Source organism: Panthera uncia, chromosome E1, assembly GCF_023721935.1.
Source record: "Panthera uncia isolate 11264 chromosome E1, Puncia_PCG_1.0, whole genome shotgun sequence".
Lineage (NCBI taxonomy): Eukaryota > Metazoa > Chordata > Mammalia > Carnivora > Felidae > Panthera > Panthera uncia.
In genome coordinates this window covers 60,185,807-60,211,517 of record NC_064814.1, presented here as the reverse complement: position 1 = coordinate 60,211,517, position 25,711 = coordinate 60,185,807, and the positions used below count along the sequence as shown (strand labels likewise).

General features: G+C 48.6%; 1 protein-coding gene across 2 annotated transcripts in view; it reads left to right on the top strand.

The window, feature by feature from the left end:
- The window catches only part of CREBBP (CREB binding protein), a 125,783-nt gene that overhangs the window by 57,948 nt on the left and 42,124 nt on the right, over nt 1-25,711 (top strand). For both annotated transcript variants that reach the window (XM_049637419.1, XM_049637417.1), the window contains 4 exons: nt 14,935-15,175; nt 16,504-16,617; nt 23,967-24,209; nt 25,505-25,607. In XM_049637419.1, coding sequence (XP_049493376.1) covers nt 14,935-15,175; nt 16,504-16,617; nt 23,967-24,209; nt 25,505-25,607 — 701 coding nt within the window. The remainder of the gene's footprint in view (nt 1-14,934; nt 15,176-16,503; nt 16,618-23,966; nt 24,210-25,504; nt 25,608-25,711) is intronic.

The following is a 25,711-nucleotide window of genomic DNA, read 5'->3' as shown; positions in this document are numbered from 1 at the left end:
CCTGTATATCTGTTGCCTGGCTTCTCCTGATGTTAGTTAGCATCTTCTGTAACCTTGGTGCAGTTGTCAAAACTAAGAAGTGGACATTGCTTAGAGTCCTGAAAGTTGTGAGGCTGTCGGAAACGGGCGGAGTGGTAAGAGCGAGGTGTCCTGATCAAGTGTTACCTCTGTTACATTCTTTGTTCTTAAAAAAAAAAAAAGGCGGGGGGCGCCTGGGTGGCTCAGTCTGTTGGGCGTCCCACTTCGGCTCAGATCACGATCTCGCAGTCTGTGAGTTGGAGCCCCGCGATGGGTTCTGTGCTGACAGAGCCTGGAGCCTGCTTTGGGTTCTGTGTCTCCCTCTCTCTCTGCCGCACCCCCACTCACACTCGGTCTCTCAAAAATAAACAACATTAAAAAAAATTTTTAAGAAAAGGAGGCTACAAGTAATAAAATCTGTTCTCAAACTATTTAAAGTTTATACTACTTTATTTCTTCTGATCATCTCCCTGTAATCTCCCTGGATCTGCTGCTCTCCTTGCAGTGACATTTTGTTGCCAGGACCGTGCTGTTCTCAGCTGTGCATATCCAGGACCCGAAACTACCCCTGCTGCTCCCTGGGTCGACCCCTCCAAGCTCCGGGGCAGCGAGCCGGGACCCGGCCCCCACACTCTCCCTGGTCTTTCCTGCTCTTCCTTTTCCAGACTCCTTGTGTGGCCGCCGGTGCTGGCGACTGTCGCCTACGCCTGGCCGTGGAGTGAGAGTGTGTGCTTTTGTATAGGCGTTCCCCGTTTGTGGTCTGGGAAACCCCGGCTAACGTCCTTTCTTCTCTTTCCAAACCTTCCCCAGCGTCTCCTTCGCCTCCAGCTTGGTGGCAGAGTCCTCTTGCCTCGTGCTGCCTGCCTGCCTGCCCCCTGCTTCCAGTGACCGAATTCCTGGTTGTGGTGTGCACCTCAGGGGCAGGTTCGTTCTGGAGCGTAAAGAGGCTTCTGGTTCCCTTCACCTGGGCCGGGGCTCATGGCGATAGCCTTTTGGTCTGGGACAGCGCTTCTCTCCCCCTTGGCCCCGGGGACGTTTGGGGCTGGACCCTTCCCTGTTGGGAGGTCTATCCTGTGTACTGTGCCCCTCACCCGGCGTCTGCTCACAGCCCTTTGTCCCTCGCACCATCGCCCCAGTTGAGAGCGCCTGCTCCGGGACGTGGTCAGGGGCCTGTAGCAATAGCGCTCCAGCTTTCCTCTGTGTCTGTGACACCTGACACATAAAACCAGTTTTCCCCATCCGCCCTTTTCTCTCCCTCTCCCCCTCCGTCGCGACCACACACTCTTTCTCACCCCTACCCCCTCAGCCTTATCAGAATGTCAGGGTAAACTGAGGAAGTATTGTCTGTGGAGCTGCACTGTTTGCCTAGCTCCACTTTCCCACAGGGGCACGTGTGGACTTCGTGGAGATCTCCAGCAGGTGAGCAGGTGCCTTTGGAGGGCAGGCTTTGAATGCTGTCCTCAGACATTGACCTGGAGGGCACGGGGCGTACTTGACCAGCGTGTGTCTGTGAAGGAGCGTGAGCCAGTCACAGCCTCGGTGCTGTTGGGATGGGGACCAGAGGGGACTGACAGAGACGTGAGACAGCAAGTGCGCGTAGTTGGCCTGCCATCTTTCTGAGCGTCCTCATGCCCTGCGCTTGACCTTATTTCTGCACCAGCCTCTTAAAAGACATTATGACATGTCCCATTTTACAGATGGGGAAGTTGAGGGTCTGAGGAGCTTTGATTTGTTCAAGGCTACGTAGCTCCTGTCTGCAAAGCCCAAAGCTCTTTTGAATAATGCCTGGTGTGGTTTTTGTAGCCCCAAGTCACCAGGAACCCCTCTCTAGTCTGTCTCCGTTGCTTCCTTCAGCATGTCTTGTGCTCTTCCTTGGATTTTCCAAATTGTATCTGCCCCTTGGAATCCATTGATTTTTTTTTTTTTTAATTTATTTGTTGTTTTGCACAGTGAGGGAAAGAAGGTAGCAAAAACTGGGTGTCTTTAATGAAAAAGAATGGGAGGCTTTGATCTCATTTGTGTGTTTTGTCATGCTTTGGGGAATCGGCTTTTAAAGCGCAGCTAGATTTGGTGCGGCAGACAAGTCCCATCAGAGCCCTGGTGCCCCGGTTGGTGCTCTTCATGGAGTGATTTTAAGCCACTTAGTCGTTGGCTTTGGGGCTCTGGCTTCTCTCCTCTCCTAGTTTCTGGAGGATTCCAGCACCCTGGGTAGTTGTTGAGAAAGGCTGAGGATGTAGCCATCCCTTTAATTCACCCCGTTTGTTGAAAACCTCCTCTCGGCCCGCACGCCAGGATGCAGGTGTGGGTGGGTGATGTAGAGCTCACCCCCTCTTTCAGGAAACTTGGGAGGTGGTGAGGTGATTGAAAACAAATAATCACAAACACAAACTGCCCCAGCAGCTCTGAGTAGCAGGCAGTGGTTGAGGTTGATGTGGGGACCTCCTTAGATGAGCCATTGGAGAGAAGGCCAGACCCAGCAGGGACATTTAAGGGCGAGGTCAGAAGGACCTGTGGCAGAAGCCACAGAGACCCCGGGGCACTGGGAGAGCACTGGCTGTGTAGGAGCCAGCAGGCAGCCAGCGGGCACAGCAGCTCTCAAGTGAGGGCAGAGCGCTGTGCATGTATGTCGGGGGCCAAGCGGGGACCAGCTCAGGGAGGGCCTTGGGTGGCAGGGATCGCTGCGTGGTCTACGCCAGAGGACACACTTGATCACAGAGGGGAGGGTCCAGGAGACCACACACGGTTTGCCATTGGAATGGAAGTGTGGGGCCACCACGTAAGGTGGCTTGGTGGGTGGTGGGACCATTTACTGGGCTGGGAGAGAAACAGACTGGAGATGGGTGAGGAGGAGGTGACGGAGGGGAGGGCGTTTGTAACTGTACTTCACCTGTGTTCCTCTTGAGATGCCTGTGGGATGTCCAGGCGGAGGCATCAGGCAAATGGGTGAGCGTCCAAGTAGGGCAGCCGCGGTCCCACTCCACAGGGAGCGGGAGATCCCTGGGAGCGAGACCGGTGGAGGAGAAGCAGGGTAACGGGCTGCTCTCCCTGCAGCCGAGAGAGGAGAGCACTTGAACAGGAGGCACCGGTGGCTGCCGAGATGGTGAGTCAGATGAGGGCAGGAGAGTGTCCCCGGGATGTGCGGGTCAGTTTACGGGATGGTCTTTTTTCTTTGAAGTCAGCGGTCATGGGAACCCTTGGGTGCTCTGTTGTCACCCACAGGGTTCCCAGCTGTTCTGACCCTCCGGGACGTGTGCTGGGATGTGCTGTGGCCTAGAGTCCCTGGTGCAGCGAGGGCCGTGGTTGAGGGTGTATAGATTCTCGGCATAATATTCAAAAGCAAATTGGCATGTGTCTCATCACGGTTCTAACTTTGGCTATTGTGTTTGTAATTTCTTAACTTCTTACAGATTATTTGAGTTAGTTAGAAATTTTATCACAGTGTTACTGTATTTCATGATTCTGAGATGCACTTTTTTTCCGGATTGTAGTGTCTTTGAAATCAGGATGTGTTTTAGAAAGCATCAAGATTTAGATCTAATAAAAAACACTATGTATGTTATTTTACTTGTTCATCATCTAAATTAATAAGAGTGACATAACTGTTAACATACATATTCAGTGTATAGTTTTCCAGGAGAGCTTTCATGGCTCTAAGGATTTTTTCATTATTTAAATTGTACTGACAAAAGAACAGGAGAAGATTTGGCTACAGGTAGAGGTTAGGTCGTCTTTGTGTGGCCTGGGATTGAGGTCCCTGTGGGTCATCTGGAAGGAGGAGTGTGCACGACGATGTGTGAGGAGGCAGAGGGGGAGAAGTTCCAGGGCAATGCTCTGGAAGGGGAGGCCCCTCATTCTTGGTGACGTTGTCCTTTCTGCCATTTTCACCTGAAGAAGTCCTAACACAAGAGAACTAGGGAGCATTTGCAGGAAGGAGGGAAACTCAGGCCTCATTTGGGACTGGATTTGTCAATTAGGTCATGGCTGACCTTCAGGACAGGTCCCGGGTTGTTTTTAATGGAGTGTTGTTTAGAAGTGGGGCACATCTTGGGTGTGTCTAATCTGAGAAAGTTGAGTGACCGAAGGGCCTCCTCACCAGCTTCTGCTGCAGGATTTCCTTTGGGGCTCCCGGATGCGGGCTTCTGCGAGGGTACTGATAGGAAGTTCATGGGCAGGGTGGTGGTCTTGTTTGGTCTGGGGGTTTTGTTTGTTCGTTTGTTTTCTTTGCTTCTTGACAAAAACTCAGAACTCCATTATGGAGCCTTCCCGTTCTTAAAGTTGCAATGCAGGGAATCAGGAGTGCTACTAACTTGTAAATTTGCTCGCAAGAATGTGTTAGGGGGCACTTTGTTCACGTGTCACAGGAGTTTGAAGTGGAAGCTTTGGGCGAGGCCCCCAGGTGGCTGCTGATCCAGATTTGTCCATGGAAGGCAAACGTGGCCAGTGGAGGCGTGTGCCTGCAGGGGAGGGTCAGAGAACTGGGAAACCGAGAAAGGAGAAACTGAACAGCGACCACAAAAGCAGGGATTTCCCGCCCTTTCTCTAAAAGATTCTGACCAGGAAGCCCGGCACTCTGTTGCAGCGGGTCCACGGACACACCTTAAGAAACAGAGACACAACTCCGAGACGCACAGACAGCCCCGCAAGGGCCACGGCAGAATGCTCGCCACCCACAAGCAGCTAACGGCCCCATCCCAGCTATGTCGTTCTGGCGGACACAGATTTGTCACATGAGGAATTTGCTAAATTATCAAAAACTTACTGTAATAAGTCTTCAAGAAGAATATTTCTGGGACGCCTGGGTGGCTCATTCGGTTAAGCGTCCGACTTTGGTTCAGGTCATGATCTCGCAGACTGTGAGATCAAGCCCTGCATTGGGCTCTGTGCTGACAGCTTGGAGCTTGGAACCGGCTTCAGATTCTGTGTCTCCCTTTCTCTCTCTTTCTGCCCCTCCTTGTCCCTCCTGGGCAGACTGACTTCGGTTCAGAAGGAGTGACCTTGAGGCTGGGGGAGGGAGTCATGGGGGTGGCCAGTGGTCAGTCCCTTGCCTGTGGCCTCCCCTGTCCCCAGCTCATCCATCATGTTTTCTTTCTCGTTGTAACCATTTGTTCTCGGTTCTAAAATCACAGTATTTCTTATTTGGAAGATTACTTAAAAATCATTCTTGTCCAACTTGTTCGTTTTAAGTTATTGTCCTTTGGGATTTAAATCTTATATTGTAGGGGTGCTTGGCTGGCTCAGTCGGTAGAGCATGTGACTCTTGATCTCAGGGTTGTAAGTTCGAGCTCCACGTTGAGTGAAGACATTGCTTAAAAATAAAGTCTTTAAAAAAATACAAATAAATCTTAAACTGTAAAGTATTCTTATTTTTTAAAATCTGTAAGCACTAAGCAAACGAAGAGAACAAGTCTGTCTATCTGAACAGCTATGTTCTTTTTCTTGCTAGTTGATCTTTACCATCTCAAAGGTGATTATCACCTCTCCCCAGTTTGATAGCTGTGTGCATTTAATGAGCGTTTTCTTTATTTTATGACTCCAAAGCTTTGCGGACCCAGCTGTTCTAGGGTCCTTCTGGGGGAATCAGAACAGGCAAATCTTGCAGAGCAATTGTGTGTCCCACCTGGTGTTTGCTTTGGTGTCATTTTCTGACTTTAAGTGGAGATTGGGGAGAAGTAAAGCTTCCAGATGGGCCAAAGGAAGGATGTCAGAGGAGCGTGGGTCTGGACCCCAGTGGAGATGTGGAAGATTTGGGCCATCTCCGGGAATCCCAGCCTCACGTGGACATGGGCGCGAGAGAGGACGCTCTTTCACGCCGTCCTGTCTTGGTCAGTTCTACTGTGTACTGTTTGCATTAGTCTTTGCAGACGTGACAGCCTATTCTTGGACACGTAATGTACAAGAACTTTTTTCTAGGAGGAACGCCAGGATAAAATTTATTCTATGTACTGCTTATGCACATCTGTGGTTGTATCCTTAGGCTAGGATACAGGGCGTATAGAAAAAAGGGTTTGGTGCCGCTTCCTCAACTATGTAACCATAACAATCCTGATAAAAGTACTTGTTAGATTCCTTGAAATATTAAGGAATACCAAAATATAAAAGGTTTGCTTTTCGAGTTTGTTTGATGGACAGAGGTGTGAACGGTGACTGAGTTATGGTGACATGCAAAGAGCATGTGGCCAGATCTAGCACAACCTGGAGGGGGCGAGCATGCTCTACACCCCGCAGCTGTGGGCCAGTGCGCTTTGTGTTGACCTGCGGGGACTCCTGGCTTACAGTGTTCACGTGCAGGGTAGAATCGTGATTGAACCGTTGTGACTTCTCCAGCACACTCACCTCCTCCTTCCATGATGAGGAATTGCATGCGAACTCGTTCAAGTTCCAGAAATGCGTACTGCTTGTATTTTAAGGCTTTTGCTGGATACTGTTATTTTGCCTTGCAGCAAAAGGCTGCGTGCCCGGCTCCAGTATGAAACAGTTCTCCTGAGGCTGGGGTTGTCACTCTGTCCTTTGATAGGAGAAAATGGTATTTCCTTATTTTGATTTGCATTTCTTTGATTACTAGTGAGAATTAAAGTACTTCGGTTTAGAGACTTGCACTTCTTCCTTGAGTGGCTTAGCTCCTGTCTTTCTCCGGTTTTTCTGTTAGATTCTCTTAGAACACTTGACAGAAAAGCAAGGTGGTTAGCCCTCTGTCAAGGTAAGCTCCAGAGAGGTTAAGAGCTGGGGGGACTCAATCGCTCCATCACCCACTGTGCTCCTACCGCCAGGCATGCCGCCTGGATATGGTACCCCCTTCTGGGCCCCAGTTAACTTCTCCTGTAACTTGGGGTTGGCCCCGAGTTAGTTCCTCCCTTGGCAATTGAGTATTAAATGAGCTGCTGCTTGTTGGGCGCTGAACACAGAGCCTGGCACAGAGAACTTGAGAAGTAAAGACCGGCCAAGAGGAAGAGACAGAATACCTGGTGATCATTGGCTTTGTCTTGTGTGTTTCACTTATTGTTTCCTAGTTTGTTGATTGCCTTTGCATTTGTTCCCAGCAGATTTGGTCGTGGAGAAATTGTCAATTCTTTGGTAGTCTGGCCTCTGGCACTTTGCCTTTATGGAACCGTCTGCCACTGCTTCAGACTCACCGTGTGCTTTTTTTCTTTTAAATGTTTTGTTTTCTTCTCACTGTAAAAGTACATGCATGTTCATTTTGGAAAATCTGGAAAAGTATAAAGCTTAAAACGATAAAGCACTCCCCTGTGGAACTTTAACAAATAGAAATGCTTCTGGCTCCACATCAGCTTTGTGAATCATAGTCTTTGGGAGGGAGGAATGGGGAATTTGTGTTTCAAGAGGTTTTACTGGGGATTAGTTAGGGAGCACTGCTTTATATTTTCTTTTGACAAAGGCCTTTACCACCTTTGCATTACAAAATACTCATCTTAATCACCTTCTGGGACCTGGGACCTTGACGGTTTTAAATTTTATATTAAAATTAAAATCTTCAGTGTTTTCTACTGATTCCTCTGCTTTCTTTTTTCTCCAATGTAGAATGTTTTCTGGTTATAAAAATGGTAGACGCGGGGCGCATAAGTGACTCAGTCAGTTGAGCATCCAACTCTTGGTTTCGGCCTAGAACACCATCTCCCATTTCATGAGTTCGGGCCCTGCATCGGGCTTTGCGTGACATCTTGGAGCCTGCATGGGATTCTCTCTCTCCCTCTCTCTTTGCCCTGTGCGCATGTACATGCTGTCTCTCCCTCCCTCTCCCTCTCCCTCTCTCTTTCTCAAAATAAATAAATAAACCTAAAAAAAAAAAAAAAAGAAAACAAGAAAACCAGTGGGAGATTGTCTTTAACCAAAAAAAAAAAAAAAAGGTAGACACTTGTAAAACATTCAAACCATACATAATTATAAACATGATCTCACCCCTGTGAAGGGATGACCACCAGATAATCATAAGAAAGTTTTTAAGTTATTTTTTTTGTTGCTGTTGTTTATTTACTTACTTTTTAGAGAGAATGAGAATGAGAGAAAGCACAAGTGGGGGAGGGGCAGAGAGAGAGAGAGAGAGAGAGAGAGAGAGAGAATCCCAAGCCGGCTCTGCATGGGTAGAGGAGATACGGAGCTCAAACTCACAATCCGTGAGATCATGACCTGAGCTGAAATCAAGAGTTGGACACTTAACCAACTTGAGCCACCCAGGTACCCCTGTAACAAGGTTTTTTTTTTAAAGAACAGATACAAACATAAAAAGTTAATAAGGAAAAACAATGATTTTATGGTTTTATTTTAGAACTTCCTTTTTTTAGTTTAATATGTTTAACATAGACAGCTTTTCATGAGAACATAAAGGTCTCCATTTTTATTATCCTCATGTAACAATCCTTTCACTACGTCTCACAATCTTTGCGGGGGTTGGGGTCAGGGATTTGGACGGAGTTTGGCTGGGCCTTTCTTCCCATGGATTTGACTGGGGTCGCTTAAGGTCTGCCTTATTTTTCATGGCTGCATATTATTTCAATAGGTCTATAGTCATAATTGAACTAGTCTACCTACAGGATTTAGAAGTGTTCCCACTTCAGGGGCGCCTGGGTGGCTCAGTCGGTTAAGCGGCCGACTTCGGCTCAGGTCACGATCTCACAGCCCGTGAGTTCGAGCCCCGCGTCAGGCTCTGTGCTGACAGCTCAGAGCCTGGAGCCTGTTTCGGATTCTGTGTCTCCCTCTCTCTGACCCTCCCCCGTTCATGCTCTGTCTCTCTCTGTCTCAAAAATAAATAAACGTTAAAAAAAAAAAAATTAAAAAAAAAATAAAAAAAAAAAAGAAGTGTTCCCACTTCAATAATTTAATCAAGATACGAAGCCTGTCTTTGCGCAGACATGTGCATGTGCTAGTCCAGTTTCTTACCTCCCTGATAGTAAGTTACAAGAAGTGAAACTGCTGGTTCAAAACAGTGCAACTTTCCTTTTGGGTGCTGGTTGCTTTCCAGAGTTCGCCCTCAGTTGCATCATCACCACAGCACCTGAGATTTTTTTTTTTCCTGTATGCCTTAATCAATACCAGTTATATTTTTATTTTGGTCAGATTGGTAGGTGAAAAATGCCTTTTTATCTTAATTTCATTTTTTTTTTGATGGTGAGAGAGAGCTTTTCTAAAAACCATTTTATTGAGATATAACTCACACCATACAGTTCCTGCCTTGAAAGTGTGTAATTCAGTGGTGTTTAGTGCATTCTGTAACCATCACCACAATTAATTTTAGTTCTGTCATCCTGAAGAGAAACCCTGTACCATTTGCACTCACTCCTCATTTTCCGTGACCCCCCCCCCCCCCCCGGCCAGAAGCAACCAGTAATGTATTTTCTGCCCCCGTAGAGTTACCTATTCTAGATATTTCAAAGAAATGGTATTATACAGTGTGTGCTCTTTTGTGACTGGCTGTTTTCACAGAGCATGATGTTTTCAGAGTTCATACTGTAGCACGTGTCAGTACCTTTTCATGGCTGAATAATACTCCATTTTGGATATTTCACGTTTTGTTTTTTCATTCATCAGTTAATGAGCATTTGAGTTGTTTCTGGTTTTTTGGCTGTTAGGAATAAAGCTGCTACACACATTTGTGTGCACATTTTTGTGTGGTCGTATTTCTCGGTTCTCTTGAGTAGATACTTGCGGGGGGGGGCGGGGATTGCTGAGTCTCATGGTGACCCTAGGTTAACTTTACGACGAGCTGCCAGACTGTTCTCCACAGTGGCTCCACGGTGCAGTTTTCCACAGGCTCACCGACACGTGTTCTGTCTCCTTCTGTCTGTCTATCTGTCTGTCATCATTGATTGTAGCCATCCTGCTGGGGTTGTGAAGTTGTATTTCATTGTGGTTCTGATTTCTGTTTCCCTGGTGGCTAATGGCGCTGATGACTGATGATGTTGAGCATCTATTCATGTGTTTATTGATCATTTGTATATCTTCTTTTTTTTTTTTTTAATTTTTTTTTTTAACGTTTATTTATTTTTGAGACAGAGAGAGACAGAGCATGAACGGGGGAGGGTCAGAGAGAGAGGGAGACACAGAATCTGAAACAGGCTCCAGGCTCTGAGCAGTCAGCACAGAGCCCGATGCGGGGCTCGAACTCACATACCGTGAGATCATGACCCGAGCCGAAGTCGGACGCTCAACCGACTGAGCCACCCAGGCGCCCCTGTATATCTTCTTTGGAGAAGCAGTCAGGTCCTATGCCCATCTTTAAATTAGATTATTTGTCTTTTTATCATGGAGTTGTGAACGTTCTTGGTGTGTTTTAGATGCAAGTCCCCATCACATCTATGATTTTCTCCCATCCTTTGGGCTGTCCTTTGACTTTCTCATGGGTGGCCTTTGAAGCAGAACCGTATTTAATTTTAATGACATTCAGTTTATCTTTGTTGTTGGCTATTGTTTGTGCTTTTGGTGGCATATCTAAGAACTCACTGCCTAATCCAAGGTCATGAAAATCTCTTACAATTTCTCTAAGAGTTTTGTGGTTTCAGTGCTCACTGTTAGGACTTCGGTTCATTTCGAGTTAATATTTGAGTATGACGTGAGGAAGGCCCACCTTGGCGCTTCTGCGTGTGAGTGTCCAGGCCTGCCCTTTTCACACTAGTGGTTGGGCAGACTCTTGACTCTGTCCAGGGGTCCTGGCACTGAGGCACCGGACATGTTTTACGTTTGCCGTTTACTCGTGTGTCCTCGGTTAAGGTGCCGGTACATTTTTCCCCCAAACTTTTTAGCGGAATAGTTACATTTTTAAATTGTTTCCTCCTCAGAGCTCTTTCTAGGATAACAAATGCCACAACCTTTCTGGACAACAGTTTGACACCATGTCATCAGTTTTGGCAGTGGTCCTGTCTTTTGACTATTTCTGCTTCTAAAAAAAACTATTTTTTTCTCCTCAGTTTTTTCACTTAAACTTTATTGTTTGTGTTCACTTTTTCTTCCCATCATTCTAAAAATATTCTTTATTTTTTTCTAGTACTTTTATCACCTTTAATCTGTGTTCACTGTAATCCACCTGGAGCTGATTTTTATATGTAGGTTGGTGCAGGGGTCACAGATTGCTGCCATCGCTGTCCGGTTTGAGACAACACCTGATGATCTGTCTGCTCATTTCATGTGTACACGTGTCTTTTGTAGCTCTGTACCTCTGGTGTCTGGCAAGATAGGTTCTCCCTTTATTTTTACTGTTTTTCAGAATTTTCTTGGCTGTTACAGAAGCAAAAGTACATAAAACGTATTCGCTTCTTCTGAGCGAACTTACAACATGGCAGCGTTTTTTGTTTAAAGGGAGGTTCTCGCCTGAGCACTTTTCCTTCACTTCCCGGCCCGCCTGGGTGGGGAGCACCGAGCAGAGAAGTCGTCGGTAGCCCCTGACGGGCGTTTCTGACAGATTTCGGGAAACTTGCAGTTTGTGTAGCTCCTTCGTCCTCTTCAGACATCGGTCTGTGAATGGAGGTGCTGAAGTGTGTCCTGCGTTTGCACGCGCCTCGCTCCCCGGACTAGCCCTGCGCAGGTGTGCGAAGTCCTCGGGACGGCCAGCACAGGCACCCGAGACGGGTCTTCCGTTCCATTTTGTCCGGGACCTGTCTGCAATGTGTAGAGCTCATTAGGCATCTGCTGACACACGTGCGCCTTGTACTTTGCATCCATGCTCTTTCGACGTGGTGGGCTTTCAAAGTATGGTCAGTATAGTTCAAAACATGCTGAAGAACATCCCACATGAGACACAGTGCGTTAATTTTTAGTAACTTTAAAAGCAGTTTGTTTATTTATTTATTTATTTATGTATTTATTTATTTATTTATTTGTAGCGTTTAGTTTTGAGAGAAGGAGACAGAGCACAAACAGGGGAGGGTCAGAGAGAGAGAGGGAGACACAGAATCCGAAGCAGGCTCCAGGCTCCAAGCTGTCCGCGCAAAACCCGACGCGGTGCTCGAACTCACAAACTGCGAGATCATGACCTGAGCCGAAGTCGGATGCTTAACTGACTGAGCCCCCCAGGCGCCCCAAAAGCAGTCTGTTTATAATTTAATTATAAGGTTAGGAGTTTTACCTGACTTTTATACGATTTATATCTTTGTATGTAGCATTTCTGTATTTTACATTCTTATTTTTTTCTAAAGATGTTGAGCATCACATGTCACTACATCTCAGTTCTTTTTTCTTTTTCTTTTTTTTTTTTAAGTTGGTTTATTTATTTGGAGAGAGGGTGAGAGGGAAAATTCCAAGCAGGCTCTGCACCATCAGTGCAAAGCTCGATGTAGGGCTCATTCTCACAAAGCGTGAGATATGACCCGAGCTGAAGTCAAGAGTCAGGCTCTCCACCTACTGAGCCGTACAGGCGCTCCTCATGTTAGGAAATAGGACAACTGACGTGGTCTCTTCAACAAGTCAGCATCATGAAAAAAATAAAAGGGGGAGGGAGGCAGTAGATGAAGAACCTTAACAACCACCGCCAGATATGGGGCATGGGCCTTAATCGGGTCCTGATCTGTGCAAACCAACTCTAAAAGGTGTTTTGGGGACAACTGGAGAAATTTGCACATGGACTAAGTATTAACGGGTATTAAAGCATCGTTCCTTTTGTTAGGTGTATAATGGTATCCTTACTGGTCTACTTCACTGTATATTTGAAATTTTGGTAATAAATGCACGAGAGAGGCCTAAACAAGGGTCCTCTTGCATTTGTCCACTCCTGTTGATTTCTGGTTGGGCTTTCTCTCTGGGGGAGTAAGCTGATCGAGGAGGAGAGTTTTCACATCAGTACTGAATGTTGCTGGGGGCATAGTCAGAGGCTATTTATCAAAGCTGTATTTAAGTTGCAAGAAAAGGGTGAGGGTACGGTTTATGTTGAGCAGTGGGAGATTGGATAAATGTATAGCCGTATGCTCATTACAAATCATGCTGTCATATCGTATGAAACAACGATATGGGACAGAGCCTGGAGTAGACACCAAGTCGTGTGTGTGTTTGTGTGTGGCGGGGGAGGGGACAAGACTATCGATTATGGTTCGTACATATGCGTGTACATGAATGAAAAGACTGGAAGAAGAAAAACCTATCACCTCTTAAGTAGTGGACTCCTGGATATTGGGATTTCAAGTGTTAATTATTTCCTTCATAACTCTGTTGCTGTTCACATTTTCTGCAGCACGTATATAATACTTTTGTAACCAGCAAAAAATAAACATAAGGAAGAGAAGTTCTTTTCTCTTACAAGTTAAGTGCTTCTCCAGTCAGGATACTCAACTTCTCAGTTGGGACTTTGCTTTTTCTTTAGACCATAGTTAGGCTTCCAGGAGTTGTGCTTCTGAGGCTTTTCTACGTACTTATTTTCTGAGTTCTTATAAAACCCAAACAGAAAACCCTGTAAGTTTTTAAAAATGAGCTTTGGTTCATTAAAAAATATTTGTATAGTTTTTTTCTAATTGCAAGTAGCTTTTTTTAATGTTTATGTATTTATTTTGAGAGAGAGAGAGAGTGCAAGTGGGCGAGGGGCAGAGAGAGAGGGAGAGAGAGAATCCCAAGCCGACTCTCTGCTGTCAGTGCAGAGCCCGCCGTGGGGCTGATCCCACGAACTGTGAGATCCTGACCTGAGCTGAAATCAAGAGTCAGACACTTAACTGACTGAGTCACCCAGTCGCCCCAACAGATAGATAGTTTTGACTCTTAATTTGAAAAGTGCGAGAGGTGGTGTGGTTTAGGGGAGGCAGGGGGTGTTGGGAAACGGAGCTGGGAGCCCTTCCGGGTCCCTGCACAAGAGAAGGTGAGCAGCCCCTGTACTGTGGACTCTTTTGTTGCATATTAGGAGTGTCCCATTCCTCTCGCCTCGTGAGTGTCATGGAGTTTGTCTGAAGGGCATCGGCCATCTGCAAAGAGTAAGAAGGCTCCTTGGGCCCCCTTTTCCCTTTGCTTAGCAGTCAAGAGGCGTGGTCGCCCTGGCTTGTTAGTTTGCAAGGATGAAAGCAATTAAATTCTGTTTCTGTACATTAACAGATCATCAGACACTTTTTGAAACAATTGTCAGAAAAATTGTCCATTGAAATTTTAATAGAAGGCAAAGCAATTCACGAGCATTACCACTTGTACCAGAGGGTCGTGTTAAGTGTCCTGTTATTCTCTGAGGAGAGGTAACGAGTGAGGGTGTCCTTCTGGTCACAAGATAATGAAATCCACACTGGCTCCGGTGCTTCTGGTGTATTGGATATTTGCATTGGGCTGTGATTGGTCAGGCCTTGACAGTCCCCTTAATTAGGTTGAACCATTTGAAATTGCCAGCCTTGGGCCCCTGGGCCTATGAAAACAGCAGTTTCCTATGGTTCGAGCTAAGCCAGTCCACAGCTTCTCCTGCACTTGACTAGGTCGTAGAATAAGCTGGGCTTTGGTTACTGCAGTTAAAGAACGGGTGTCGTTTTCTTGCTCCGAGGTGCTCGCACATGAGTGAACTTTAGTTTTATTTGTATTTTTTCAAATGTTATTTACTTATTTTAAGAGAGAAAGAGAACACACGTGTGCAAGCAGGGAGGAGCAGAGAAAAAGGGGGAGAACGGATCCCAAGCAGGCTCCGTGCTGTCAGCACAGAGCCAGATAAGGGGCTCTCTCTCCCCGGAATCATGAGATTGTGACCAGAGCTGAAATCAAGAGTCAGCTGCTTAACCGACTGAGCCCCCCTGGTGCCCCACGAGTGAACTGTAATCAGCCCTCTGAGTTGGTTTGGTTTATTTCTGTGCTCCTGGACCTTCCTTAAAATTGCTGATGAGTTGAAGAAAACCACGCCAGCCCCCTTCTCTCTGTGGCCAGTGTGGTCCGTCAGCTTTAACATGAGTTTGAAAAACAGTGAACATGAGTTAGGCCTCTGGAAGCTTATTAAAGTATCTTTATTAATTTGTTTTATTTTAGTCTCAGATGCAAACTTCGGTGGGAATTGTACCCACACAAGCGATCACAGCAGGCCCCACTGCAGATCCTGAAAAGCGCAAACTGATACAGCAGCAGCTGGTTCTACTGCTTCATGCTCACAAGTGTCAGAGACGAGAACAAGCGAACGGAGAAGTTCGGGCCTGCTCTCTCCCGCATTGCCGAACCATGAAGAATGTTTTGAATCACATGACACACTGTCAGGCTGGGAAAGCCTGTCAAGGTAAGTGCTGTTTTCTGAAATCCCGGTGGCATGGCTTAGGATGAAATTTGTCTGTAGTGTCCTTCAGTAGCTCTCTCGTGAATGAGGTTCCTAGAACCTACGTCCCCACGCACCAGCCCGTCACGTGCCGCTGGGGCGCTTACCTGCTTGGGACGACGGCGGTTTGGTTTCCTAAGATTCTGTGCGCTTTTACTGGGCCAGGCTGCGCCCTGCCTCTGTTCTCTTTCTCCTTCCTCTGTCACGGAAGACATTTGTCACTTCTTGAGCCCTGTCTTCATCATACGTGTCTAGCTCCGGTTTTCTTCGGGCGGCGCGGCACAGGCACGCACGCACGCACACCTTCCCTGAACCTCGAGCATCGGTCTTGCAGCTGTTTCGTGTGTTCTGGCCGTGGGGCCCCCGCCTCGCTCCTCTGCCCTTTCGTCTTGAGGCCGATCAGGATACCAGCGAAGTCGTCCTAGGTGACGATCCGTGACATGGGAAACCGTGTGCACCGTATCATCCCTGCCCCCTCCTGCCTTCTCCTCGAGAAGGGGGTGATTCAGGCGCGTCCTGTGCTCCCTTCCCCCTCTTCTGTGGCGGACGCCTTGAGTCTGCAGAGGAAAGTGTTTCTTACTAACAACTGTGCTTTCTTTCATCTTTATCCTCCTCTCTGTCTTCTTACTTGTGCTCCTAAACCTTAGGGAGAATCTCTCCCTGACCTCCCTCTCTCCCTTGGTGACATATGTGAGCCCCCGGCATAACCCTGATCCTGATGGAGAAGTAGGGGCGGGCCATGCTGGGCCTTTGGAAAGAAATCACAGTGCCTTAGTACAGAGTGAAAATCAAGACTGAGAGTAACCACTAGGTTCTGTCACTCTCTCAAGTACTTAGAGAAGTGACCGGCGTCCACTTTAGACTCTCCACAGGCTTCTCATGTGCTTCTCTGTATGTATTTCTTGAACTGCAGTATTTATTTAGATGGTTTCATCCTTCAACATAACGTAGAAATTTTATTTTCAATAGTGACACGACGTAATTATTATTTGTCCTACCTTTCATTCCAACCGTTCGGTATTTCAAGTCGGATAGTTTTTGTTTTGTGGGCTGAATCTTACTCACCATCATTCATGGCATTGCTTCTGTGGGAAACTTTTGTTCAGAATTCTCAACAGTTGACTTACAAACTTTTGGAAAACATCCCGTTTGTAAGTTGAGGACTGCCTGTACTGTGTTATGGTTACACATGTTACCATTTTCTTATGGAATCTGGCATTATAATTTAGGTGTAATTGAAAGTGTGACGATCTGGATAGAAAAATAACATCTCGTTGTTTTTCTGGTCATAGTTGCCCATTGTGCATCTTCACGACAAATCATCTCTCATTGGAAGAACTGCACACGACATGACTGTCCTGTTTGCCTCCCTTTGAAAAATGCCAGTGACAAGCGAAACCAACAAAGTAAGTGAGCATTGGGGATAGAGAAGCTCGGAGGTGAGAACAGCTCTTTCTAAAGAGAGTGCGGGAGAGGAGGCAGGAAGCAGGGCAGAAATCACTAGCGCCAAGGGTAGTGGCGAGCAGAGATACGGACGTGGAGCGGCACAGTGACGCCAGGGGGAAGCTGAGCTTAGCGAGAGACGGACCCGCGGTGTGCACGGTGCGCACGGCCATTTTGGAATTCCGTCCCGGCCCCCGGCACACGCACACTAGCACCGCACTAGAGTCGGCAGCAGCGGAGCAGTGCCAGGAGGAGGGGCGCTGTGATCGCAGACAGGACCTGACCAGCCTTCCCCTGTCTTGACAGACACTCAGTTTCTGAGCGTTTGAAGGTCGCGTCACTGTAGTGGCAGTGACTTCAGGGGGCGGGGAGAGAGAGGGGACGCTTACTTTGGAATTGGAAACGCCTTGTCCTGAAGTGAGTCTGGAGAGAGCTGTGTTCTAGAAGAGCCAGGGAGGCAGGGTCAGGGAGGCACCCGCGAGGTTTTCCCTCCTCCGCGCAGAGGCAGTGCCCAGACCTGTTTGTGTAACTAACAGCTTATTCGACACCGATTGAGTCTCTGCCCCAGGACTGGCCGCATCCTGACCATCCCCATCGTTCTGTCGTCTCTCGAGCCTTCTGTGTAGCCCTTAGCCGGTCGGCCTAGCGCCGGTCCCTGCTCAGGAGGCCTGAGCGTGGCCCCCGGGCCCCTGCCGTCCGTGGGCACCAGAGCGGCGAGAGGATGAGCATCTCTTCTCCACTTTAAGCCCTTCCCTGTCATTTCAGAGGTAACCTTGTGGCCTTTGGGTGTGTCCCTCAGTTTGGACAGCTAGGACGTGCCCTCCAGTGTCGGGTCGCCCCTCGGGCCGGCGCCGCTCCGGGGACCCGCGGCGCCGCCCAGTCTCGCACATCTTCCTCCATCTCGTCTGCGCCATCTTGTTTGCGCTTGCGTGTTCGTCGCTCTCGTTCTTCTTGATCGTCTTCCTCGACGCCCCGCTGCTGCCTGGGCAGCCTGTGCTGCCGCGTCTCTGGTCGTTTCCTTGGGGCATAGGGCGCGCTGGCCAGCGCTTCGTCCCTAAGGGTGCCGTGGGTGCCACACGGGGAGGCCCCCGCGTCCCCCTCCCACCCACCCCAGAGGGCGGCCCCAGCGTGGGACGGGCTTCGCCTGTGGGCCCGTCCTCTTCCCTCCCTGCGCAAGGACTCGTGCTTAGTTCCCTTTAAAAGACACTTTTCTGAATCAGTTAAATTTGTCTTTGATTGACCACAGTGGGAATTCACACCCAGTTTTCAGGGATCTCTCCTACGTGAAGCGAAGTTCCCGCAATCTGGGGCTTTCAGAGGTGTGTACTTGGGACAGGAGTTCTACTGGAATAGGCCGCTTTTTCCTCAAAGTCAGCGTAAAACTGTTTTTTTTTTAACTAGTATATAGTGGCGGTTACACTTTCTGGTGTTTTAGGACACGTCTCAGTAATAGGGTTTTTAAGTGCCGAGGTAATTATTCCACGAATAAGTGAGGACTTCATTCTGAACTTCTGATTTGGGGGTGTGGCTTTTCTGGGACCTTTTATTTTTAGTATGTGTTGCCATGACAATGTTAAACTTTTGTGATTTCTCTTTTTAAGAAACGCTTGTGTGGTTTTTTTTTTTTTTTTTTTTTTAAAGAAATGTATGTGGGTTTTTTTTTCAACATCCTTGTAACTGCCTGAATGTTGTGACAATTGATTCAGCGCGTGCTCTGAAGTGGTCAACCACAGCGTTTCTACCAGTCATAACGTGAGGTGTCACCTCGGTGATTTTATAGCATAAAGTCACCGGGAGTATTTACATCAACTTTATGCAAGGTTCTGGTGATTTTTTTTGTAAAAGAAACGAAAGCGCTCATTTAAGAAAGTTTTAAGTGCTTCACTTCAGGTTTCAGCCCTGAGTGTGTTCTTTGGGCTCTCTCTAGCCCTGTGGTTTTCTGAGGGCGGAAGAGTTGATGTGGCGAGTGAGAGATTGTCAGCAGTGTGTTTTCTACAAACGTTTGTTGTTTCTCCTCTCCTAAAGCAAGTTGTGCTCGTGGCGCGTGAACATCAGCGTCGGGCAGTAGAGAGGAAATGTGGATCCAGCCCTCCCGACAGCTCAAAGTCAGGGTCCAGGGTGGAATATATCCGCTAAAATGACATGACAGTCGCACCCCGGAAGGAGCGAGGTCGGGCGGGGTCGGTGGTACCGGCAGTCCTGGAGGGGAGGGTCAGCGCGTGTGGAAGGCAGGGCTTCGTGGAGCCCAGTGTCCGCAGAATAGCAGTGGAAGGACATTCTAGACGGCACACGTCGCATCAGCACAACCAGCGTGGACTCCCGAGTTTCCTGCGCAGGCCAGGTGATTCGGGGAGAGAGGGGTGTTTGTGGCAAAAGGTCAGGGCCCCCGGGCGCTGCCTGAGACCCAGGCGCGTCTGCCACAGCCGCGCTTTCGGGCAGGTTGCCCCCAGACGCTCGCGCAGCCCGCTGCCCGCTTCTTCCATCGACGTCTCTGTTGGCCGGATCTGCCGGCATCCTCTGTGGAGCCGTCCCGGGCCATCGGTTGCCTTTTTGGCCTCTGTCGGGATTTTGTTTTGATTTTGATTTTTCTTTGAGTTGTTTTCTAGACGTTGTGTCATCACCGATCTTGAGCTGTTATCCCTCCCTTATAGAGGTAATCAGGTTTTATGGAATAATTAGGAGTTTTCCAGGTGTATATCTAATGTCAGTCCTGGCATCTGACTTACAGTGAATTCCAGTGCACAGGTTGCACGGAGGACTGGGGCTGTGTGGACACACGACCGAATTCCCTGTTTAAACTCCTGGCGCCTCATCCTTGCGGTTCCTGCTCCCCACGCAGTACAGTCCTCCGACCAGGCTGCACAGGCACTGCGGGCCGGCCAGTTAGAACTTCAGGAACTCGGGCCATCCCACACCTCCCGTATTAAAATCTGCATTTTAACAAATTGCTAGATGATTAGTATTTGCATTAACAGCCGAGATGTGCTGCCCTGCATGCCTTGAAGGGCTGGGTGTCTGTCTGTCCTGGAGCTGTTGAGAAGTTTCGAGTCTTTCCCTGGGGAAATCATGGGGTTCCCCACTCAGAATCCCACAGGGACTGTCAGAAGAGATGGGACAGGACCAGCCTCAGAGCCAAACCAAACTGGCTCACCGCCCACAGCTGCCTTAGACGCGGGCCGAGCCGCAGTGTGAGGACTGAGAGTGTCTGAGTCCGTAGTCCTCTGGCCTGTTCCTTGAATACCTCCACTGGCTTGACACTCACTACTTGGTCTGGCTGTTTGTTCCCATTTGAAGCACTTCTGATCGTGAGAAGCCTTCCTTCCTGGTATCGAGTCCAGATCTGCCTCTTTAAAACTTTTCCTCATGGAGCAGCCTGCTCGGTGCTCAGTAAGTGGTGGTTGAACAGGCCCTTGTTCCACCTGAGAGCTCTTTCAAGATTCTCCGGTACCTCTTTTGACAGACGGCGGTTGGGCTGGAGAACAGAGGCGGGGCGGTGGGACCGGAGTGGCTGTAGGGGCAGAGCAGTGGGCTTGCTCACCCCTGATTGAAGTACCCAGCCGCCTGGTGATGTATTTCATCAGAGCAGTTTTTTCCTTGCTCTTTTGAACACAGTGTGCCCCTTCTCGGTCATTTGGCTTCCGAAGGAAACGTGTTGCAGAGGCTTTTGTGTTGTTGCCGGGTGGCCGTGCCAGAGGTCTGGCCCTGGGGCTCTGGTGTTGTGTTGTCCCGCCCTGTACCGCGCATGGGAGGATGCCCGAGGGGCGCCTGGCCGGCTCAGTCTGTAGAACATGTGACTCTTGAGGTTGTGAGTTCGAGTCTCACGTTGGGTGTAGAGATTACTTGAAAAAAAAAAAAAAAAAAAAGCGTGAGAGGAAGGCCGTTCCGGTGCACACGACACCTGGAAGGCACCGTGGCCTAGGAACCGCTCTGCGGAGACGTCTGCAGGTCTGAGTAAATTCCAGCACGACGTTTTCCGTAGAAATCTCAGCAGTGACGAGGCAGTCGCTGCTTTGCGTGCTTTGTGGTGTATTTCCCACCACGCCGACAAAGCTTTGGAGTTTGATTTGTGTCAGTCAGTTTTCCCTGGATTTTCAGATTGAGTTGAGTTTTGCTGAGAATGACCGGGGACTCGAATGTCCGCCGCGTGCCCTATGTGGGACCCGTCATTGGAACAGTCTTCTGTTCCCTCTGGGGGAGGACTGCCTTGGACCTACTTAAGAAGTGGCAGGCGGGTCCTCAAAAGAGCCCACTGTAGAATGTGGCCATTTATTTCCTAGGTCGTGGGTGCCCAGGTTAGCTGGGGCAGTGGAGGTGAGGGAGGGTTTTGAAGACGTGCTGCCGGCAGGAGCGCCACACTCAGGTGCTGAGACACCGTGTGAAGTGGCGGATCGCGCGTGAAATACAGCCTTGGGCTCCGAGGGAGGAAGGAAGATGTACAAATGGGGAAAAGAGCACGAGGTTTGGACGTTTAAAGAGGTAGCCGTCAGTAATGTGTGACAGGGCTCAACGTGGAAGGCCTCGTTCTCCCTCGTGCCGATAAACGAGGCGTCGCTGCTTTTGGCGCTCCTGACTTTGGCTCAGTCCCAAGGCCCGCGGCACTGGCAGGGCCCTCGGACGGCCGTCGCCCCGCCACCCTGCCGCCGTGCCCCCAACTCCGGACTCCGCTAGGGCCTTTCCGGGGCTTTGTGCCGGGCTTTGTGAGCACACTGCCTCCAGGGAGCGGACGGGCTCGGGGAAGACGCGTGTGGTTTCTCCGCTCCAGGGTCCAGAGCTGCCGTTTCCCGTTCCTTAGCGGATTATTAGGTTAATCCGTTCTCTCTGTGTGAGGGCAGACTCGGTGCTCGCGTCCTGGAGCCTAGCAGGGCGCCCCACACAGTCCACACGCACCCTCTGTGCGGTGAGCGAGTGCCCACAAAGAAGCAGAGACCCGGGAGGCGTTGTGCAAGTTCCAGGAAGCCTTGCTGCCGCCCGACAGATGAGGAGAACTTCTGGCAGGGGTGGTAGTGCCTTGAGCTCACAGAATGGGGTTTATGGTCACTTTTACCTGGTGACACCTCTTTCAGCCAGGCACGACTCCTCTAGTAAATGTGTGCGTTCCGTTACCCTGAGGTATCTGTGTCCCACCGTAACGGCATTTGGACTCAAATTGGACCATGCTTACAGGTCGGAGACCTTTTTTTTTTTTTTTTTTTTTACTTATTTATGCTTTCTTTTCCATGCCTCTGGATTGTTAGGATTGTCAGCTACCAGATGCTTACTTGTTTTCTGACAGATACTGTATTTTTGTTTAATAAGAAAATACAATAGTGTTTACACGTAGAAAATAAATGCTATTAACAAACACAAAATACAGTGACCATGTCAGCAGCTTCCGTGGGAGGTTCTGGCTTCCCCATAAATGGCCTTTGCCTAACGAGTGGCATTCACCCTAAGGTTGGGGGGAGGAGGCATTTTGGGGGAAGGGATGGCATTTGGGGCCTGATGGATGAGAGTGGAAAAGAGAAGGAAGAAGTCGCTGGTTTTTCACCCTGAAACGGAGGCCACGTGGATAGCGTCTTTCTTTCAGTTCCTCTCCGCAGTTCATCCCTGTGTGCAGCAAATGCAGTCTGGGTCTGTTCTTTACCCCTGGGTGAGAGAACAGTTCATCATCCTCCCAGGATTACTTTCCTTGTAACATCAGAGGTCTTAGATTTGGCGTGGTCAGTTTTAGGAATATGGTGGGCACGTGTTGAACGTTTGGGGGAGTATTAACTATTAGAGAAAATACTTCTGGAGAAATCATACATGACTTGAGCTGCACGCTTGTCATAAAGTGTACCTTGGGAATCACTTTTCACTTACAATAATGAGGTGCTTGGTGTGCGTGATTTTGTCTAATGAGTGTTAATGAGTTTGAGATCTGAATGTCTTTATTAGAAAAGTTAATAGTATGGAATATGTAATTACCAAGATCTTTTTTTCTTACACGTTTAGGTTTAATTAAAATACTCTGATAAGTAATGTGAGTTGTTTATGTTACACTGTGTTACACTGTTACACAGTGTTATGTTACACTGTGCTTATGTTACACATCGGTTGCACTGATGGTTGAATGTGAGAATATTGTTACACGTAATGGTCTCAATATGAAAGGAGACCTTTGTGGTATTGCTTAATGTATCAAAGGTCATATGTTATAGTATCGGTTATAAGCTACTGTGTATAACGTGACCAAAGTTGGGAGGAGTTGGAAAGAAGGGAAATCTTAAGAATAAGAATAGATAGTAGCACGTAAAACTTCTGCCTTATGGCAAGTGCCCACCAAATGTGGAGATTGGGGTGGACGGACAGAGGGATGAATTGAACTCCAAGGGGCCAAGGAGATGCAAATTTGGGGTCATCTCTGTTAACTCTGAAGTCCTTGGGAATGGGGTTCTCTGTGTTGCCACAGATTTTTCTTCGGCCTTTTGGGATCGGCCCGGTACATGGAGTACCCAGAGGGGATGCCCTGCCATCACTAGGCCAGGTGGTGGAAGCTGAGTCTGTGCTGTCCTCAGTGGTGCTGAGGTGACACCTGGGGAAATGCAAATCCACCAAGCCTCGTTCCACCCGTTCTTTTTGGCTACGTCAGTCAGTCGATACAGTTTTTTCTTCAGCATCTTTAGATAGCCAGACCGCTCAGTAGGGGGCCTTCCTGCGTGGGAAGCCGTAGGAAAGACGTGTGGGTTAATGCCACTGTGCACATAGGTTGTGAGGAATTGCGATTTTGTCATGAGATAGATTTTGTCATAGAGTTACTAAAATGAGTAACAAAACTGACCAACTGGGTATCACTCTGCTCCTTGTTTCATCCTCTGTACCCGTGCAGGTGAGCAGTGCAGGACCCCAGGCAGAGTGGCAGCCACAGGGGCCCCCCTTAGGTCATGTCCGTGGTGGCAGACGAGCTGCCCACACCGCCCCCAATCAGAACACTGTCTCTTGTCGACAACGCGTTTGCTACTCCCTCTGGCACAGACTTCTGAGCGTCTAGATTTCATATGTGATTGTCCTTAAGTGAGCTCTGATTCTGTGGGCTGTTGCCTTCTGACATAGAAAGAAGCTTGGCTTTTCTGGATCTCGTTGCTTCCCAGCTGCTGCTGTGCAGAATACACAACTAGATGAGGGTCCCTTTGTCTGCACAGCTCCTTCCTCGGTAGCCGTGTTCTCTTGCCTCGGGACACGGGTGGATAGTCTCTCGATACAATTGTACTTGCTTCTCGGTAGTTTTTCAGTCACGTGTGGCCTTCTCCTTTTTACTTACCTTTCTTGTTTGTGTGTCTGTTTGTTCTTCTAGCCATCCTGGGGTCTCCAGCTAGTGGGATTCAGAACACGATCGGTTCTGTCGGCACAGGCCAGCAGAACGCCGCTTCGCTGAGTAACCCGAATCCCATAGACCCCAGCTCCATGCAGCGCGCGTATGCTGCCCTTGGTCTCCCCTACCTGAACCAGCCCCAGACGCAGCTGCAGCCTCAGGTTCCCGGCCAGCAACCAGCACAGCCTCAAAGTCACCAGCAGATGAGGACTCTCAACCCCCTGGGTAGGTGAAGGGACTCTCGAGAGCTCGTTCGTCCGGAACAACCCGCGGCTGTTTTCAGTTACTGTTTTTACTTTAAATTCAAATTAATATACATATAAATTATGATGATGATATCTTTTAAATCCTTGAAATAGAAAACTTCTGGGGAAAGGCTGAAGTATGAGTGCTAGGAAGATGTGACAGGCTTGTGAGAAGAAAAGCATTTGCACAGGAGCCGACATTTGATGGCCGTGCCGCTCCTGTTGGGACGGTTTTCACGAAGGGCATTCAGTGGCTCACAGTGCCGAGTCCCACCTGTTAGAGTGCCCTCCTGAGGGGGAGCCTGTAGCTGGTCTGCCGGCTCCCCCCACCCACAGCGCGAGGTGACCGGCCCAGATGTGGGCAGGTTGGCGGGAGTGTCCCCCAGCACCTCCCGTCCCGGCCTCTCTCCCCGTAATGGTGTTTCCTGGTGTCATGTCGGCTCATTGGCCGGGGTATCCCCACAGTTTTTGCCATGTTTGCATACTGTTTGCTTAGCATTTCTCTGTAAATTGACACATTGCTCTTAAAGTCAGGCTTAAGCCAAGCAGTTAGGTCCGTCAGGTCAAGATGGTTGTGTTAGTTTTATTGTTTTCCTAACAGAGTAAGTCTTTTAACCTTAAGAATGACGATTAAAAACAACTCATTTATTGCTTTTGGGGGGGGGGGGGGGGCGGGGACCCAACTGCCCTAATGCACACTAACTTCTCCCGGCCGGGAGACTGGGTTGGAGCCCTCAGACCTGAGTTCTAAAGTGACTCCACTCCTACTTGAGGATATAATGTGGGACAAGACCTGTAACCTCTCTCTCTGTCAACTTTTTCTTACTTTAACGGGAACCCTGTACACAAGTGTTTTCACGTGCACGTTACTTCTTTGATTTTATTTTCTGATAGAAGAAAAGTTGACCCAAATCTGTGTGACACAGGTCAGTTTAGTTGTTCGGGGCATGGTGTTAATGAAGCCGGCGTAAAAGTCTGAGGCTCGGAGGGGATCGCTTATAATTTGCGTCACAGCCCTAGAGCGCACCTAGGGCGCCCGCCGGCCTCCACGCACGCCTCATCTGGGTTACTTAAAATGCAGTGAGGAGGAGACTGCCGCGGAACTGGTTCAAGTTGATGGCTGTTACCGGAGAAACAGCTTCCAGAGTTCCTGCCGTAGTGGTTATTGTCATAACTCAGGAGAATGACTTACTTACACGGTGATTTGTCTGTTACCGGAACTGTGAGGGGTGGATTATAATTTACGACTTGGTGGATTTCTTTCTGTCTTTAAAGGAAATAACCCAATGAACATTCCAGCAGGAGGAATAACAACAGATCAGCAGCCGCCAAACTTGATTTCAGAATCAGCTCTTCCAACTTCCCTCGGGGCCACAAAGTAAGACCCCCGTTTCAGTCGGCTCCTCTCTGAGCGACGGTCGCACACGCAAGTGGGTTGGGAATCACAAAATTGGGGTTCTTTCTAAATGGGTGACGGTGAAG